We start from the raw sequence: 15,871 nt of genomic DNA, 5'->3' as shown, positions 1-15,871 counted from the left end.
GAGTGCAGTTCAACAAGATTTAGTCGCATGCATTGCCCAGGTGCGATTCTGGCCCATTCTTCCACACAAACAGTCTTCAAATCTTGAAGGTTCTGTGGGCCTCTTCTATAAATTCTGATTTTTAGTTCTTTCCATAGATTTTCAATTTAATTCAAGTCAGGTGATTGGCTGGGCCATTCTAGCAGCTTTATTTTCTTTCTCTGAAACCAGTTGTGAGTGACCTTGGCTGTTCTTGCTGAAATGTCCACCCTCATTTCATCTACAGAATCCTGGTAGATGGCAGCAGATTTTTATCAAGAATGTATCGGTACATTTAATAATGTTTTATATACACCTTATACATACACCCTGTAGGTAATTTTATGCAATATTTTCAAGAATTTTATGGCTCAAACAAAGTTCTGAAAGTCATGAAATTCATTTATGTTTCATATACACCTTATACACAGAGGAGCCTCAAGGTAATTTTATACAATATTTGTAATAATTTGTGCCTTAGACAAAGTTTGTGTACATTGTATAATCAACATGCAAAGGTGTCACTATCAGTCAAGCTAAAAGAATCCATATTTCTGAATATTTGGATATCGGAGACTCAACCTGTATATTAATGGAAAAAAAAACACTGCTAGCTTTATATAACAAGCAGTATTGTGTCATGGGTCCTGGACCAAGCTGGAATCCCATAAGCAAAGAAGATTTTGCACAGATTGATCAGTTCTTTTTCAGCTCCTTTTCCATATCTCTTAGAAAGCTGTGGATGGTCTACAGGAAAATACTTTAGGGGTATACAGGAACTGAACCTATCTGGAACGTTGTGGATGGGCAGTTCACTATATCAACCACATCAACCAGCTTACAGTAGAAATCTTTCCAGACGGTTATCATAGAGATAAAGGAGAATGGATCAATCTGTGAAGAATCTTCTTTGCTTATGGGACTCCACATTGGTTCAGGACTGATAATATACTCACCTAAATCTATTCCTGGAACATTTTTTTCCATCCAACTTCCAGTTATAAATCTGCTACTACTAATACAGATTGTGTCCTGGGCCACCACCCTATGGACATTTGCTGACTGAAAACACACAATTTCACTCTAATGTCTTCATTATAAAGGTATGTCTTCCTTTGCTGTACAAAATAATTTTTTATTTGATTGTATTTTATATGTGATTTGAATTTTGTCTGCTTAAGGAATTATTTGTCAAATATCAATAACACAATAGCGTTTTTATACTGTATAAAGCCATATGTTAGACCGAGCACTGGTTTCTTTTTTCCCCACTATATTACAGTGGGAATGGGTATGAAATACCGCCGGCTGCATGGCCGGCGGTTCGATTCCCGTCAGCGGCAGCCCGACAAGAGCAGAGTAGGAAGCAGCGGAAGCCCGACAGCACTGGAAATCCCGATCGTGGATAGGTAAGTATCTACTAACCTAACCTAACCCCACCAAACCCTAACCCTCCTTAGGGGTGCCTAACCCTAACTTCCCCCCAAGTGCCTAACCCTAATCCCCCCTCTAAGTGCCTAACCCTAACCACCCCCTTCCCCGCTGCCTAAAACTAAGTCCCACGGGGGGGTGCCTAACCCTAAGTCCCCCCCCGGGGATGCCTAACCCTAACCCTCCCTCCCCCTAGCCTAACCCTCTCGGGGGGGTGCCTAACCCTAAGTCCCCCCCGGGAGCCCTAAACCTAACCCTCCCCCCCGCGGCTTTCCGCTCACGGCACCCGGCATCACTACGATCGGGATGCCGGGCGCTGGTCTCCCGGCGTCGGGGAAATGCGGGCGTCTACATCTAGACGCCCGGCATTTCACCCCTGCCGGGATATGACAGTCGGGAAGCCGGCTGCCGGTATTTAGGAAGTCGGCTTCCCGTTTGCTTCCCTTACAGTGGGACAATGGGCCTGATTCAGCAAGGATCGCTATTATGCATGCAGTCTCACTGCGAAGATATGCTAATAATTGCAATTGCAATTCCATACACAGCCTAACATAAGGACACCCACCTCACCTTACACACATCCGTAATACTTAGCTAGACTGCAATACCATCGGTAACATCGAGTACAATCAGAGCCTCACGCAGGAGCAGAAGTATGGGAGACAATGGAGGCGCCTGCCACCGGGCGCCAGCACTGAAGGGGCACCTCCTCCATCACCCACAATATATTCACCCCATTTAGGGCTGTAAATATGGGGGACAGGGGGGCACTAAATGATAACTTGCCTCCGGGTGTCTGGGATGAACTTACGCCACTGGCCTCATGCACACATGGACAAGGTCTGACCTTACTCAGGAATTGCTAACCTCATTGTACAAGCACAAGCTGCGCATGGCATCACAGTGGTTAATTTATGCACACCCATGCAACAGTGTTCACTGGAGAGTGGAGGGAAAGGGTGTTGGACAGGGCTGGAAGCTGGAGCATTTTGTAAAATATTAGGAGTGGAATTAGGGCCTGATTCACTGCGGAACACAACTGTGAATGCAATAGCGATTACGCACGATAGTGCTAATTATTTCAATGCCACTAAATACTAATTATCGCAATGCCGCCGCTGCACTACATAAGGACGCCTACTTTACCTTACACACATCCATAATACTTAGCAAGACTGTGAAACTATCAGTACAATCGAGTACCATCAAAGCCTCACGCACACTTGCACAAGCCCTGACCTTACTAAAATTGCTAACTTCCATGCACGATATCAGCCCTCAAGCTGCGTATGGCATCGCAGAGGATAATTTATGCACACCCCTGCATTGGCATTCAAATGCACTGGCATGCCTGCGTTAAGCCAAACACCCCCCATTACCACCTATAAACGGCACTTCCTGTCAGTCACTCTGCCATGGGTCTGCGTAGTTAAAGTGAACCTCCACTTTTCTTATAAAAGGAATTTATTCTGCACTATTGCTTGTCACTTGTGTATGAGCTTGGCAGAGACAGTGTTGATTTGATTATCTGTCGAAAAAAAATTCTTTGCTGTGTCTGTGCTTCACCACAAGATGCCATCTTTTGAGTGCTTTCTCATGGCTGTTCTAAAAAAAGAATAATAATAATAAAAAAAAAAACATATTTCCTCTTTAAAAAAAAACAAGTTATAATTAAGAGTAATGCAGCGTACATTATATACTATGGGCCTGATTCAGAGCCACTCGTATGCGGCAGCTCGTTCGCTCCGAGCGATGTTTGCCCAACTGCGCATGCGTACGGATCGTTATACGCATGCGCGAACCAGTCAATGCGGTCGAAATTCATGTGCTCGCAAAATACGAATGCCTGCTAATTTGAGTGACAGAATGAGGCGTATGTGGGTGGTAACAGGGGAAGGTGCTTGAAAACGGGGAGTGGAAATCCGATCGCAGGCGTGCTTAAAGGTCAAAACGGGCGTTTTAAGGGAGTGCATAATTAATCCAGCAGCGTCATTGACCACGTCACTTGGTTTTTTTTAACTCAGAACTGCTCGCAAAATAGTGGTTGAAAAAACCAACCACAAGAATAGCGAGCAGTTCATACGCTGGTCGATGTACTCGATTAAACTAATAAATAGCGGACATGACGTATGGTGCGAGCGGCCAGGGGGCGTATTTTTCAAATTTACGTTCGCATGTTTTGCACGCTCGTTCAGACTTAGAGGCGTGAACAGACCGCAAAGTGCGAACGGTTCATTTGAATAGCCACCCCTTTTTAGAAAACGAACGACCGCAAATAGCGAGCGTCTCTGAATGAGGGCCTATATTATTATCTGTGTTGTGTTACTGCTGGGTATCTGCCTAATATGTACCGCCTTCTGTCTGTACTACAAAATAATAATTATTATTAACAAAGACCAATTGTTCCTGCACTTTTAAAAATGAAAACAATAATAGTCTGTCATTTTAATTCATAATCAAATTTAAAAATAATTTGCACAGTGTGTTATTGAGTGACGCAGCATATATTAAAAGTTACTGGATGTGTGGCATCCCCATCATCTGCACCTCAAAAATCATAAGTCAACAAAATTCTCCATTATGGTAATAAAACTGCATGATAAAGGTAACAGCCATCCCTCCTTTCCCTCCCTATCTCACTGTAGATTAACTTGCTGTTGTGGCAGTTAAGTTAAACAACAGTAGCCCTACTCTTGTCCTAGTTTTAAGAAAATAAAACCAATCAAGGATCAGTCTATAGATGAGCAGGAGCAACACCATATTACATCTTCAAAATCTCCTCCTGATGAAGAGGAAAGAAGGTGTACAAAAGGGCACCGCAAATCTAAACAGTATTTTACAATGGTTAAGAAAACATTACCTCAAAATATATGAGGAAAATTTGTTGCCGAAAAAAATGTACAATTGCCAACATGCCATACACCACACGCAGTGTCAAGGAAAGGCTCAAACCATGGCCTTTCTTTGTGTGTGTAGGTCTTGCTACTGCTGTTTCATGCAATATAAGGCCTACTGCGAAAGCCAGGGCCAAACACAGGGCCTGATTCAGAGCTGAACGTTCTGACCAGAGCGCTCGCTCTGAATCAGGGCCCTCCTACCTGTTTTTGGAGCATCCTCATGGACGCTCGCATAGCTCTGGGTTACCACCCACAGCTATAGCGAGAGTCCATGATGATGGTCGCGATGGTCAAGACCATCGCGACCATCGGACTTGCGACGAGACCCTGCGGTAGGATCTCGCTGCCGCAAGCCCTGGAGTGATTTTGGCTCTATCGTTGCCAAAATCACTCCCACTGACATCACTAGTGATGTCAGTGGGGCCGGACTCAGACGGTAGGCGTTCACATGGGAACGCCTCCGTCTGGCAGCCACGCCCCTGGAACGCCCACCAAAGGGGGCGTGCTGTCAGTCACCATCGACAGCACACCCCCTTTGGTGCGAGACACCGAGTGACGTATTCCTCGTCGCTCGCCGGGACTCGCGCATGCGCACGACGGAGCTCCCTCCGTTGTGCGCATGCGCATTCGCCCAACATCGATCCGCTAGCGAGTGACCTTCGCTCGCGAGCGGGTCTGAATGACCCCCACAGTCAGGCCTTTTCTGTAACCTCACATTCAACATCTTCTCGCTCTAAGGGGTAAATTTACTAAGATGGTATTTCTGTTTAAGAAGCTATGTTGCCCATAGCAACCAATCAGATTCTACATCTCATTTATATAGCACCGTCTAGAAGATAATACCTGGAATCTGATTGGTTGCTCTGGGCAACATCACTTTTTAATAGACCTCCCATCTTAGTAAATTTACCCCTTAGCGTGAGAAGATGTTGAATGTGAGGTTACAGAAGATGCCTGACTGTGGGGGTCATTCAGACCCGCTCGCGAGCGTAGGACGCTCGCAAGCGGGTCGATGTTACCCCAATGCGCATGCGCATGACGGAGGGAGCTCCGTCGTGCGCATGAGCGAGACCCAGACAGCGACAGCCAAGCTGTTGCTCCAGATCTCGCACCAAAGGGGGCATGCTCTCGATGGTGACTGACAGCACGCCCCCTTTGGTGGGCGTGCTGGGGGCGTGGCTGCCAGACGGAGGGCGATCCCTTGGGAACTCCTACCGTCTGGGTCCGGCCCCACTGACATCACTAGTGATGTCAGTGGGAGTGATTTTGGCTCTGATAGAGCCAAAATCACTCCAGGGCTTGCGGTCACGAGACCCTACTGCAGGGTCTCGCCGCAAGCCCGATGGTCGCGATGGTCTTGACCATCGTGACCATCTTTTTGGCCACTCGCATATGCTGTGGGTGGTCACCCACAGCTATGCGAGCGGCCAGGAGGCCGCTCCATTTTTAGGTAGGAGGGCACTGATTCAGAGCGAGCGCTCTGGTCAGAGCATCCGGCTCTGAATCAGGCCCTGTGTTTGTAGATGTGTTACCTTTAAAACAGACAAATCAGTGCACAAAAAAAAAGAAGAACATTCTAGGCTGAAGAATAAACTGTGTTCACAAACTTCACAAATCCCAGAGTAGTCTAAAGGGTATATTTACTAAAGGTCGATTTTAATCAATTTAAAATTGATCAACATCGATGTTTTGTTTCTGGGGCTAAATCACACATTTACTAATACTTAAAAAACAAATTCAAAAGTTGACTGTTAGTAAATGTGTGATTTAGCCCCAGAAACACAACATTGATTTTAATCAATTTTGATTGATTTTAAATCGATTAAAATCGACCTTTAGTAAATATACCCCTAAGTGTATCCACAAGTCAGACATCTCTGATTCTGACAATGTAATCCTAGAGAAGCTATGTTAGCACTATTTCTGAAACCGCTGCAAATGTGAAGATGAATAGTAGTAAAAGTAAGGCTGGTGATGGTTTCAACATGGAAATTGAGGATGCTACAGTGGAAGTGCAACAGTATAAGAGGGATATTTGTGTATCTGATACTAATGAGAATGTTGATGCTAAATGTGCTGGACAAGAAGAAGTCAATAAAATTCAGGAGGAGGATGTTGTTTGTGTCAAAGTAAGTCGGCCATCCGTGGCAGCAATTCTTGATGGAGAAGAAGAAGGATATTGTCATGCCTGGGCATATGAACAAAAAATCCACCTCTTTTGTGTGGAATTTTTTTCCAAAATCCTGACATCATTTGTCAAGACATCTCTACTATTTGTGGTGCCAAAATAAGTAGAGGTACTGTAGGGATATTAACCATCTAGGCACCTACTCCCTGTTATGTCACTTGCAGCAAATTAATGCAAATTATTTATCAAAATCTGAAAAAAACCTGTAAAATAATAATAAGCAATCCAGCAACATGGATAGATCCCAGCACATGCAATCTCCACCGCCAACACCATCCATCAACCTCCTCATTAAAAATCGCATGTAGTCCTGCTGTATCCTATTTGCAAAGGCTAACTGATTCCTCCACTATCCAGGATTCCCTAGGAGAATCTTTGTGCGCTAGTGCTGCTGCTGGTGGTGAATCTTCATCACAGAAGTGGACCAAGAAGACTAGTAGTTTACAATTGACTGTGAAACAAGCTTTTGCAAGAGGAACCAAGTTTGACAGCCGCCATCCATTGCATAGCCGAACACAGAAGCCATGGCTGCTATGTTAGCATTAAGATCTACATCCAATAACTGCCATCTATGCATCTGGTGTTAGACAATTAGTTGAGGTCATGTGACCCCGCTACCAAATTCCATCTCAATTCCATTTTACCAGAACAGCAATTCCTCCACTGTACCAAGTAGGTAAACAAAAAATTATTCTTTTCCTACAAAATGCCATTGTACTGACTATCCATTTAACTACAGATATGTGGACAAGCAGTAGTGGTCAAACTAAATATTACATGACTGTGACAGCCCACTGGGTGGGTGTATCGCATTCAGCAGCAGCAGTTGCAGCAGTATCTAACACACAATGCCAGCTCATTCTCAGGCAGACTACTCTCTGCATCACTGGCTTCACTAAAGGTATACCAGTGCCAATCTGTTGTAAAAACTCAGGGATGTGATAACAAAATGGCTTACCCAGTTAAGACTCTCCTCAGGATTTGTCATTTCCAATAATGCAAGTAACATTGTACGAGCATTGTGAGTGAAATTTCAAAATATATGGCACACACAATAAACTTGGTGGCTCAGAATTTGTTAAAAAAATGACAGTAGCATGCAGGAGTGGCTGACTGTGGCCCAAAATATTTCTGGACATTTTTGGCATTCAGCAACCATATGTAGAAGATTGCAGCAGCTGCAAGAAAAGTTAAATTTGCCATGCCACCAACTGAAGCAAGAGGTAGTAACCAGGTGGATATCCATCCTCTATATACTTTAATTGGAGGCTTGTATTGACGGGGCCGTGACTCAATCTGATACAATAAGCATTAATAGAATGGTGGAGGATTATTTTAATGTACAAACTAGCATGTCACACAATCTCTTTGAATACTGGGAGGAAAAAAGTAAATTTGGAAACTCTTGTATAAACTCGCTCTGGTGTACATAAGATGCCCACTCTCCAGTGTGCAATCAGAAAGAGCTTTTAGCACAGCCGGGAACCTTGTGAGCAATCAGCGTAGGAGGCTACTTCCAAAAAATTTGGAAAAACTGATTTTCATTAAAATTAATTACACATTTAATGAGGAAGACCTGTTCCACCAATTACAACAAGCAGAAACTTCCAATGGGGATGGGCTAATATTGTGTGATGAGGATGATGATATTAACAACAGTGAGAAGGATGATGATGAGTCTGATATGTTCCAAATGTGACTATGAATAACAATACTGTTATCCACCTTAAGCCCATTAGTAGCTTGGTTTAACCAAACCACAAAGATGTGGTCTTTTATGTTGGCCCAAACAAACCAAGAACATCAGCCACAAAAGTGGAAGTTCCTGTCAATGAAGTGCTTGGTTTGTTAAACTGTGCTAGTCCTTTTTAATATACAACATAAGATTGGGTGGGAGGGCCCAAGGACAATTCCATCATACAACACTTTTCTTTTCATTGTACTTTACTGGGCTATACTTTGCTAGTGCATTGTTGACAGTCTTCTGGTTTGCAAGGCCCAGGTTTTTTTATAATAACTGCTTCTCCATTCTTAATAGTGCACCATGCCACTAATCAAATCAATAATCAATTAAATCAAGCCATCAATGACATGCTTTAACTCGTTTCTTCCACACTACATGTTTGCAAGGTCCAGGTATTTCTTTGATATTATATATTGTATAGTGATAACTGTTTCTATGTTCTTATTGGTGTACACCACTAATCATGAAATCATTAATCAATAAAATAAATCCATAAATGACATGCTTTACCTGGCTTCCACTACATAATATTAATATACTCTACATCCATTTACCTGTACTGGCCTCAGACCTCTGATCTAGTTCTTGATAAATGAAAACATTATATGGGGTCATATATTTTATTAAACTGCCATCCTGTCTGCTACTGCTGTTTCATAGATGTGCTATATTCTTTTAAAGTATCTGCCGTGTGTTTGTGCAGCTGCTCTGTCGCTTCATTTAGCCAGTCAGCTCACTGCAGCTTTTGGCCAATATTAGTGAACAATATTGTTAGCTGTGAGATGGTCATAATTGACTGGAAATATTGTAAATTAATGTTATTGATGTTAATAATACTGCAGGAACAAAAATATGCCCAAATTACATGATTTTAGTGGCTCTTAACAATTTTCAAGTAATCCTAAACCAAACCCAAATCCAAACCAAAACATTTGAGGGTGGTTTTGGCAAAACTAAAAACAAAACACTGAGGATAGAGTTTGCAATTCCAAAACACAAGGGTCCGCGCTTATCTCTAGTTTCTATACAGCCAGCTAAGTAGTTAGTGAAAGCCCCCTTCTGTTTAGTCCTTTAGCATGGATGAATGAAATCATGGTAAATGTTTGTGCTAATCGGGTTTTGTGGTAGAATAGTCATGCACCACTTTTGATTTACTTGTATAGTAGTTGGGAATTCACATTTTGCCACATTGATAGTCCATGAATAATTCAGGAATTCTGCTAGTTAATTCAGTTGCTGTGTGGTAGGTTTGCCGTAGAGGTTGGCTATGGGATCCCGGCTGTCGGGATTCTGGCTGTCAGAATACCAACAGCGGCATGCCGACAGTCACAATCCAGACAACAACAGGTACGTTTATTTCCACTTCCTCACAAAATAATTACAGTTTTTAAGATGGGTCAAAAAGTTCAAACAGCAAAACATAGCAGGCTCAGTAATTTTGGTAAAGTCCCAGTGTTTCAATTCTGTACTAAGGGATTCATTACGGATCGCTATTGCGATCGCAGATGCGATTATGCATGCAGGTCTGCTGCAAAAATATGCTAATGACTGCAATCGCAAAGCCAAAGGAGAGACGCCCAAAACCAGTATAGAGACGACCACTACCGCTTTCACACATTTGTAATACCTTGCAATCCCACATATACAGTAACATCGGCCTCTCACGCACAATTACAACAGGTCTGACCTTACTCAGAAATTGCTAACCTTGACGTACGCAGTAAGCACTCAAAATGTGTGAGCGGATTCAGTATGATTTACCGCCGGCTGCATGGCCTGCGGTTAAAATCCCGGCAGCGGCATAACGGCAGCAGTGAAAATCCCGATCATCGGGAGGTAAGTATTGACTAACCTATTCTCCACCCTAACCTCCTCCCCAAGTGCCTGACCCTAATAACCCCTCTAAGTGCCTAAACCGAACCCCCCCCCTTCCACGCCGCCTAACCCTAAATCCCCTTCGGGAACCCTAATCCTAATCCTCCCCCCCCCGCAGCTGTCCGCGCCCGGCTTACCTTCGAACGGTAAGCCGGGTGTTGGGCTCCCGGCGTAGGTAAAATGACAGGCGTCAGGATTTCGACACCTGTCATTTAGCCCTTGCCGGGATTAGACAGTCGGGAAGCCGACGGTCAAGTTTCCGTTCATCGGCTTCCCGACTCTTTCCCGTGTAAACAGTGGCTAATTTATGCACGCCCATGCAAAGGCATTCAAACGGACAGGCACACCTGCATTTCTCCTACCACTCCCCCATCACCACCCCCAAATTGTGGCCTGGAGTCACTCTCTCTGCAATGGCTTTCTATCTGTGTAGGTGATTGCAGAGCAATTGCAATGCTAACTCATGCATGCGCACTGCGAATCAGACGCATGCGCAGTACGCACCATCGACCGATCTGCATACGCAGTTGCAATTGTGATCCATGATGAATCCAGCCCTAAATCTGTACTAAGCATATCCACTAGTTGGAGCCTAAAACCTATACTCTATGACCTATGAGGTTGAAGATATTATACACTGCATATGTACTGTACTTCCTATTCTATAGTAATGCAAGATAGATATAATCTGTCCTGCTCAGAATATTAAATATTTAAATATATGTTTTTCAGAAAGATAAAGAATTAATAACATGTATGATATTGTTATATAGCAACTATTATGTTTATTAGGTATGTTACTTTTAAGTAAGTAACATGTTTTTTATATATATATATATATATATATATATATATATATATATATATATATATACAGTATATCTGATATCTGGTTTTAATCAATTTTAAATACTGATAAATACTAATTTCAGTGATTATTACCAGATGCCATTTTATATTGGATCAAGTTGTACTACAAGTCTAGTGAACCTTTACATTGGGTACATCTGGTTTTAAATCAACTTGTAATAAGAATGTCAGTTACAATTAACTGAAATGAGCAGTCGTAAGGATATTTGTGTGTGTAAAACAGCTGTAAAAATGTTAGGAAAGACTGAGCAAAATCTTCTATGTGGAAGTGGAGAGGACAAAAGATACTGTATATTAAAGGTCTTGGTCTTTCAGCCCTAAACTTTTTTTCCTTTACATTTGAACTGTGGTACATGTCCCTCCCAATAGCAGGACTAATTCTTCCATTCTCCTGTCTCAAGTTTTCAAAATTCTTCCAGTGAGCAATGGATCTTCAATTTTCACATACAAGCTAATCTCTATCTCAAATATCAAGCATCACAAGATGGAATTTAAAACTATTCCAATATTGTACAAACAGGAATTTTTGATGACACACAAACCTTGTTATCCACTTACTGTCTGATGTTGTGTAAGCAGGTACACCACTGAAGATTCAAGGAGCCAGTAATTCAGTTGGGGGGCTTGGTCAAGCATCTGTGAGCACGCCCATGCCCTATAGTGAATACCGGTGACGAGGAGTACAAGTAGGCAGTGAATGTAAAGCTTATGGCTTTACAGTCACTGAGTTTTAACTTCCTGGCACTCCTGAGAAATCCATTGTCACTATAGGATCACAATTTTAACTCAATAGTCAGAAAGTCACAGGGATATTTTACAAGTATAATTGTGCAACAGGAGCCATATGCTATATGCACACTGCATCTGTAATGTCCCTTGTTTAAGCTTATTTTGTATTTTGTACTGTAAAGGCAAATGTAAAGCACTTTGAGTCCTTTAGGAGAAAAGCACTATATAAATAAAATTATTATTATTCATGTAAGTTGAGCTCTCTCTCTCTCTCTCTCTCTCTCTCTCTCTCTCTCTCGTTGTAGCACTTATTAATGCCGGGAGATTATGCCAATATTATGTGTGCCAATTTGTCTTTCTATTTTCAAAGATATTAAATGGTAATTTAACTAGTGAACTTCCTGTTTGATTTCAAGAGCATTTCATTACAATTACTCTTGACCCCCATCCCAAATACATAGAAATAGCTGCTGTATTAGTAGAATTATCTTTAGAATCAACCCAGACTACCATATCTGGCCCATTGAGTACTGAGGAGCCAAGATTGTTTTTGATAAATAGAAGGGAAAAAGAATGAAAAGTCTGCCCTGGGGCCCATAGCAAAGGCTGGATTGGGGCTCATAGCATTTCAATCATACTTTGGGTGTGACCTGTCAATTTGATGATTGTTGGTTTATAATAAAACACCCACGTGTTCTTTATGAATGACTGTCAAAAAATTAGTAAAGGATGGTATTCCCTGGGTCTCAACCTCACGAGCAGCCAATTCCCATGTGGGAAAGTCTTCTGATTAGCTGGCTAATTGGTATTAGACATTTTGAACCATTTGGTGTGCATCAAGTGTCTAACCTTAGTAAAACAGCATGCGATGTGCTTCACAATCAAGTACCCTTTCATCAATTATGACTGCTCACCAGTTTTCTGTGGTCCCACAACCAGAAATTTTGGCAGGCGATCACAGGTTTTTTCTTTTGACCATATATCACGATGGCGCTTGTCATCACAGGGATTCTAAAAGATATTTAAGAGGCAAAAGTACCAATTTCATACTCTTGTATACAAAATCAATTGCACTTTCATCATATGGCAAATATACCATCAAATTGTGTATTATATTTCAGTATGGGGCTGATTCTGAGTTGGGAGGCTCCTGATTTTTTGGGTAGCCACCCACACCACCCGGAAGAGTAGGCACTTCTCCCGCATCCCATCCACTTCCTAGTGAAGTGGGCAGAATGAGGAGAATCTTACCTGGTATCTGCAGTCTGCAACCCCTATTCAAATATGCACAATTTTGTCATGAGGGGGCGGGACCTATTGATGTGAATCATCCGGCTCCGCCCCCATCACTGCCTGTCTGCTGTCTCTACCCAGGCTTCTCCCGGGGAGGACAGATGAAAAGTTGGTAAGTATGGTCCAAACTGAAATCTAAATTGCAATGTAACAATAAAGCTGTTTAGCATTTGTGGGCTACATGCTAAAGCAGCCAGTATTTACCCTGCATGCATTAAATACACATGGATGTATATGCACTCGTAATGTATGGAGGGGAAAGACGCAGATAAAAATAAGCAGATGCATTTTTTAGATGCATTTGAAGAGGCACCCAACATAAGCATTTGTGCCAGGTATACATTAGATAAGCAGGTGTTTATATTTATGTCCCATGATAGCATAGATAAAGCACTAAGATGTGCCTTGACAGTAGTTAGCAGTAGATTCTAAAGCCACTTTATGCTATTTGTACACAATGTAATAATGTAGTGAAGAGTTTTATATGTGAGTAGTGTTCCCATAGTAATTAATAAATATAAAACTCCCATATTGCATATAAAATGTAATTAATGCAAACAGAAATGGAATGAAATTGCATTAAGTTAAATACATCTGATATTTTCCACTTTAAAAATCACATGGTAATCTTTTTTCTTCCTCAAGCAGACCAGGCTTAAAGAAATGCAAGTCAGCAATATGTAAAACTCTATCTACATAAATTTTTCTTGGCTGTTGTAACAACTAGATGGATATGTAATTTCTTGATAATGGTTTGTTATGGAACCGAAACGTGGATGGAATTGATAAGTTTGGCTATTTGAAAGTTATTATTGCCGTAAATGCCTGTACCAAGATACCACTGTGATATGATTGTCTGGATGCGGATATTGAAAGTGTCCTAATCGTTGGCTATTAAATAGTTTTTTTGGAATGGTGAACATGGTGAGTGCCCCTTTTTGGATTTTATGAAGTTCACAAAGTATTGGATAGCTGTGTGATTTGGGAAGCACCCCTACAATATAACTACACAGAACATGAGTGCATCTACTAACGGACACAAAGATATACATACATATAGATAGATATGCACTTTAGTCTTTAGGTGAGCATGCACAGTTCTGAAATGCATCTCTTTCTAAAAAGAAAACAGACATGAGTCCAACCCTAAATGAGCCCCTAAAAAACAGTCCAAGTGGATGACATTTGTCTTGCAATCACAATACATATTAAAAACCTATTCTGTCTTCACGTTGTATGGTATATTAATACTCAAATGTATAGCTGCAGGGAAAGCAGTGTTGCTGTATACTGAAACATACTGCAGCAATACTATACAGGCATAGCATCTGCTGTTTGGCTAAAGTTTCATTTAATATGCAATGAAAATAATGAGGGTAATTAAGGACATCCAATAACGAAACAGTATTGCAATGTGCTTAGTTTTGCACTGTTCTGCCTCTTACTAATCTGAAGTTGACTGTTTTGCGCCTGATGCTAAGTTGAACATACAGTACTGTCTCATTGTCAGTGGAGTTTGTCTTGCTTGTGTTTGCATACAGCTGAGCTGACTGCAACATGTACAGGCATACGCATTGCCAACTCATCTACACTTACTACTGGTTAGTAGCATAACAGATCTGATCCGGGCATTCTCACATAAGTTCAGTGAGGATGTGTTAATTGAACTGCAGGCTCTGCAGGAACTAAGATAAGCATAAATATGTGTATCTTTTGCACCTGCTATAGGGCTGATGCAAGTGTGCACTGATGATGATGATGACTGTTAGTAAGCCAAGCGTGCGGATTTAGGGGCGGGCGCTTCACAGCTCTGCCTAGAACCTAGCTCTTTATGTTCAAAACTGGGCTTTTAGCTGAATACTGAGTAAACCATAAACATTAAAGGTCAATGGATCTTATGACCTTGTACAAGACAACACAGAAAACATTGGCCACATTCTGCAACAATATGAAACTGAAAATGTATACTGCATTGAAACAACAAATGTCTACCAATTGGAAATATATTGCAGACTACTTTAATGTTGCAGAAATGAAAACATAAGTTTCTTTCTCTGATTTATTGTTTTAGAATATGTACGGTATCTGTGCAGTTCCACTATGATTCCAGAAGAGCCTTGTACAGGATACAAATAGATTAATGTCAACTGTGACCTGCATTGACGGCCTTTGGTGATAGCGCCCTTTAAAATAAGCATATTGTTGTAATATATTTTCCCATGAAAGTCTCTAAACACACAACTTTTATTCAGGCATCAGATAAAAGTGTGTAGTTATTGCTGAAATGTTATAAAAAAAAAAAAAGTAATTAATACAATTATCCCTTATAGAAACTACTGCATACATTTTATAGGGGGAGATATACTAAGCCTTGGAGAGAGATAAAGTACCAGCCAATCAGCTCCTAACTATCATTTTTCAAACACAGCCTGCAAAGTGCCAGGAGCTGATTGGTTGGTACTTTATCTCTCGCCACAGCTTAGTACATAGACCCCTCTGAGACACTCAGGTAGCTTCTAGTCAGTTATAAAAACAATAAACAGACTGCTCTGATAAGGCATAACATTTTAAAAGCAAATTCTAAAAAGCATATTTAAAGCAATGTGCAGTGTGGTGCATTCTGTTCTTAGTGATTTACTCGTATATAGGAAACTTTCCCAGCACAGCTCATACCCTTCGGCTCTTTTGAGAGAATTTAAAACTAAACACATGTTGTTACTTTATCTACTGAGGTTTTGGTTCTACAGTATTCCATGATTTCAGGAACTTACTTAATAAATCCACATTGAAGCATTTCAGTATTCCCCATATATTTCCTGAAAGAGT

The 15,871-nt window shown here is 41.5% G+C and overlaps 1 protein-coding gene across 1 annotated transcript in view; it reads right to left on the bottom strand.

Annotated features, from left to right (window-relative positions):
• Positions 1-15,871, bottom strand: part of LOC148538795 (bifunctional heparan sulfate N-deacetylase/N-sulfotransferase 3-like) — a 298,794-nt gene that overhangs the window by 46,111 nt on the left and 236,812 nt on the right. The window contains exon 8 of the mRNA XM_088452217.1: positions 12,667-12,763. Coding sequence (XP_088308343.1) covers positions 12,667-12,763 — 97 coding nt within the window. The remainder of the gene's footprint in view (positions 1-12,666; positions 12,764-15,871) is intronic.

Source organism: Taudactylus pleione, unplaced genomic scaffold (assembly GCF_031769625.1).
Source record: "Taudactylus pleione unplaced genomic scaffold, aTauple2 ptg000036l, whole genome shotgun sequence".
In the NCBI taxonomy this organism is placed as follows: domain Eukaryota; kingdom Metazoa; phylum Chordata; class Amphibia; order Anura; family Myobatrachidae; genus Taudactylus; species Taudactylus pleione.
The sequence above is the reverse complement of the archived record's forward strand: the minus strand, read 5'-3'. Positions and strand labels throughout refer to the sequence as shown.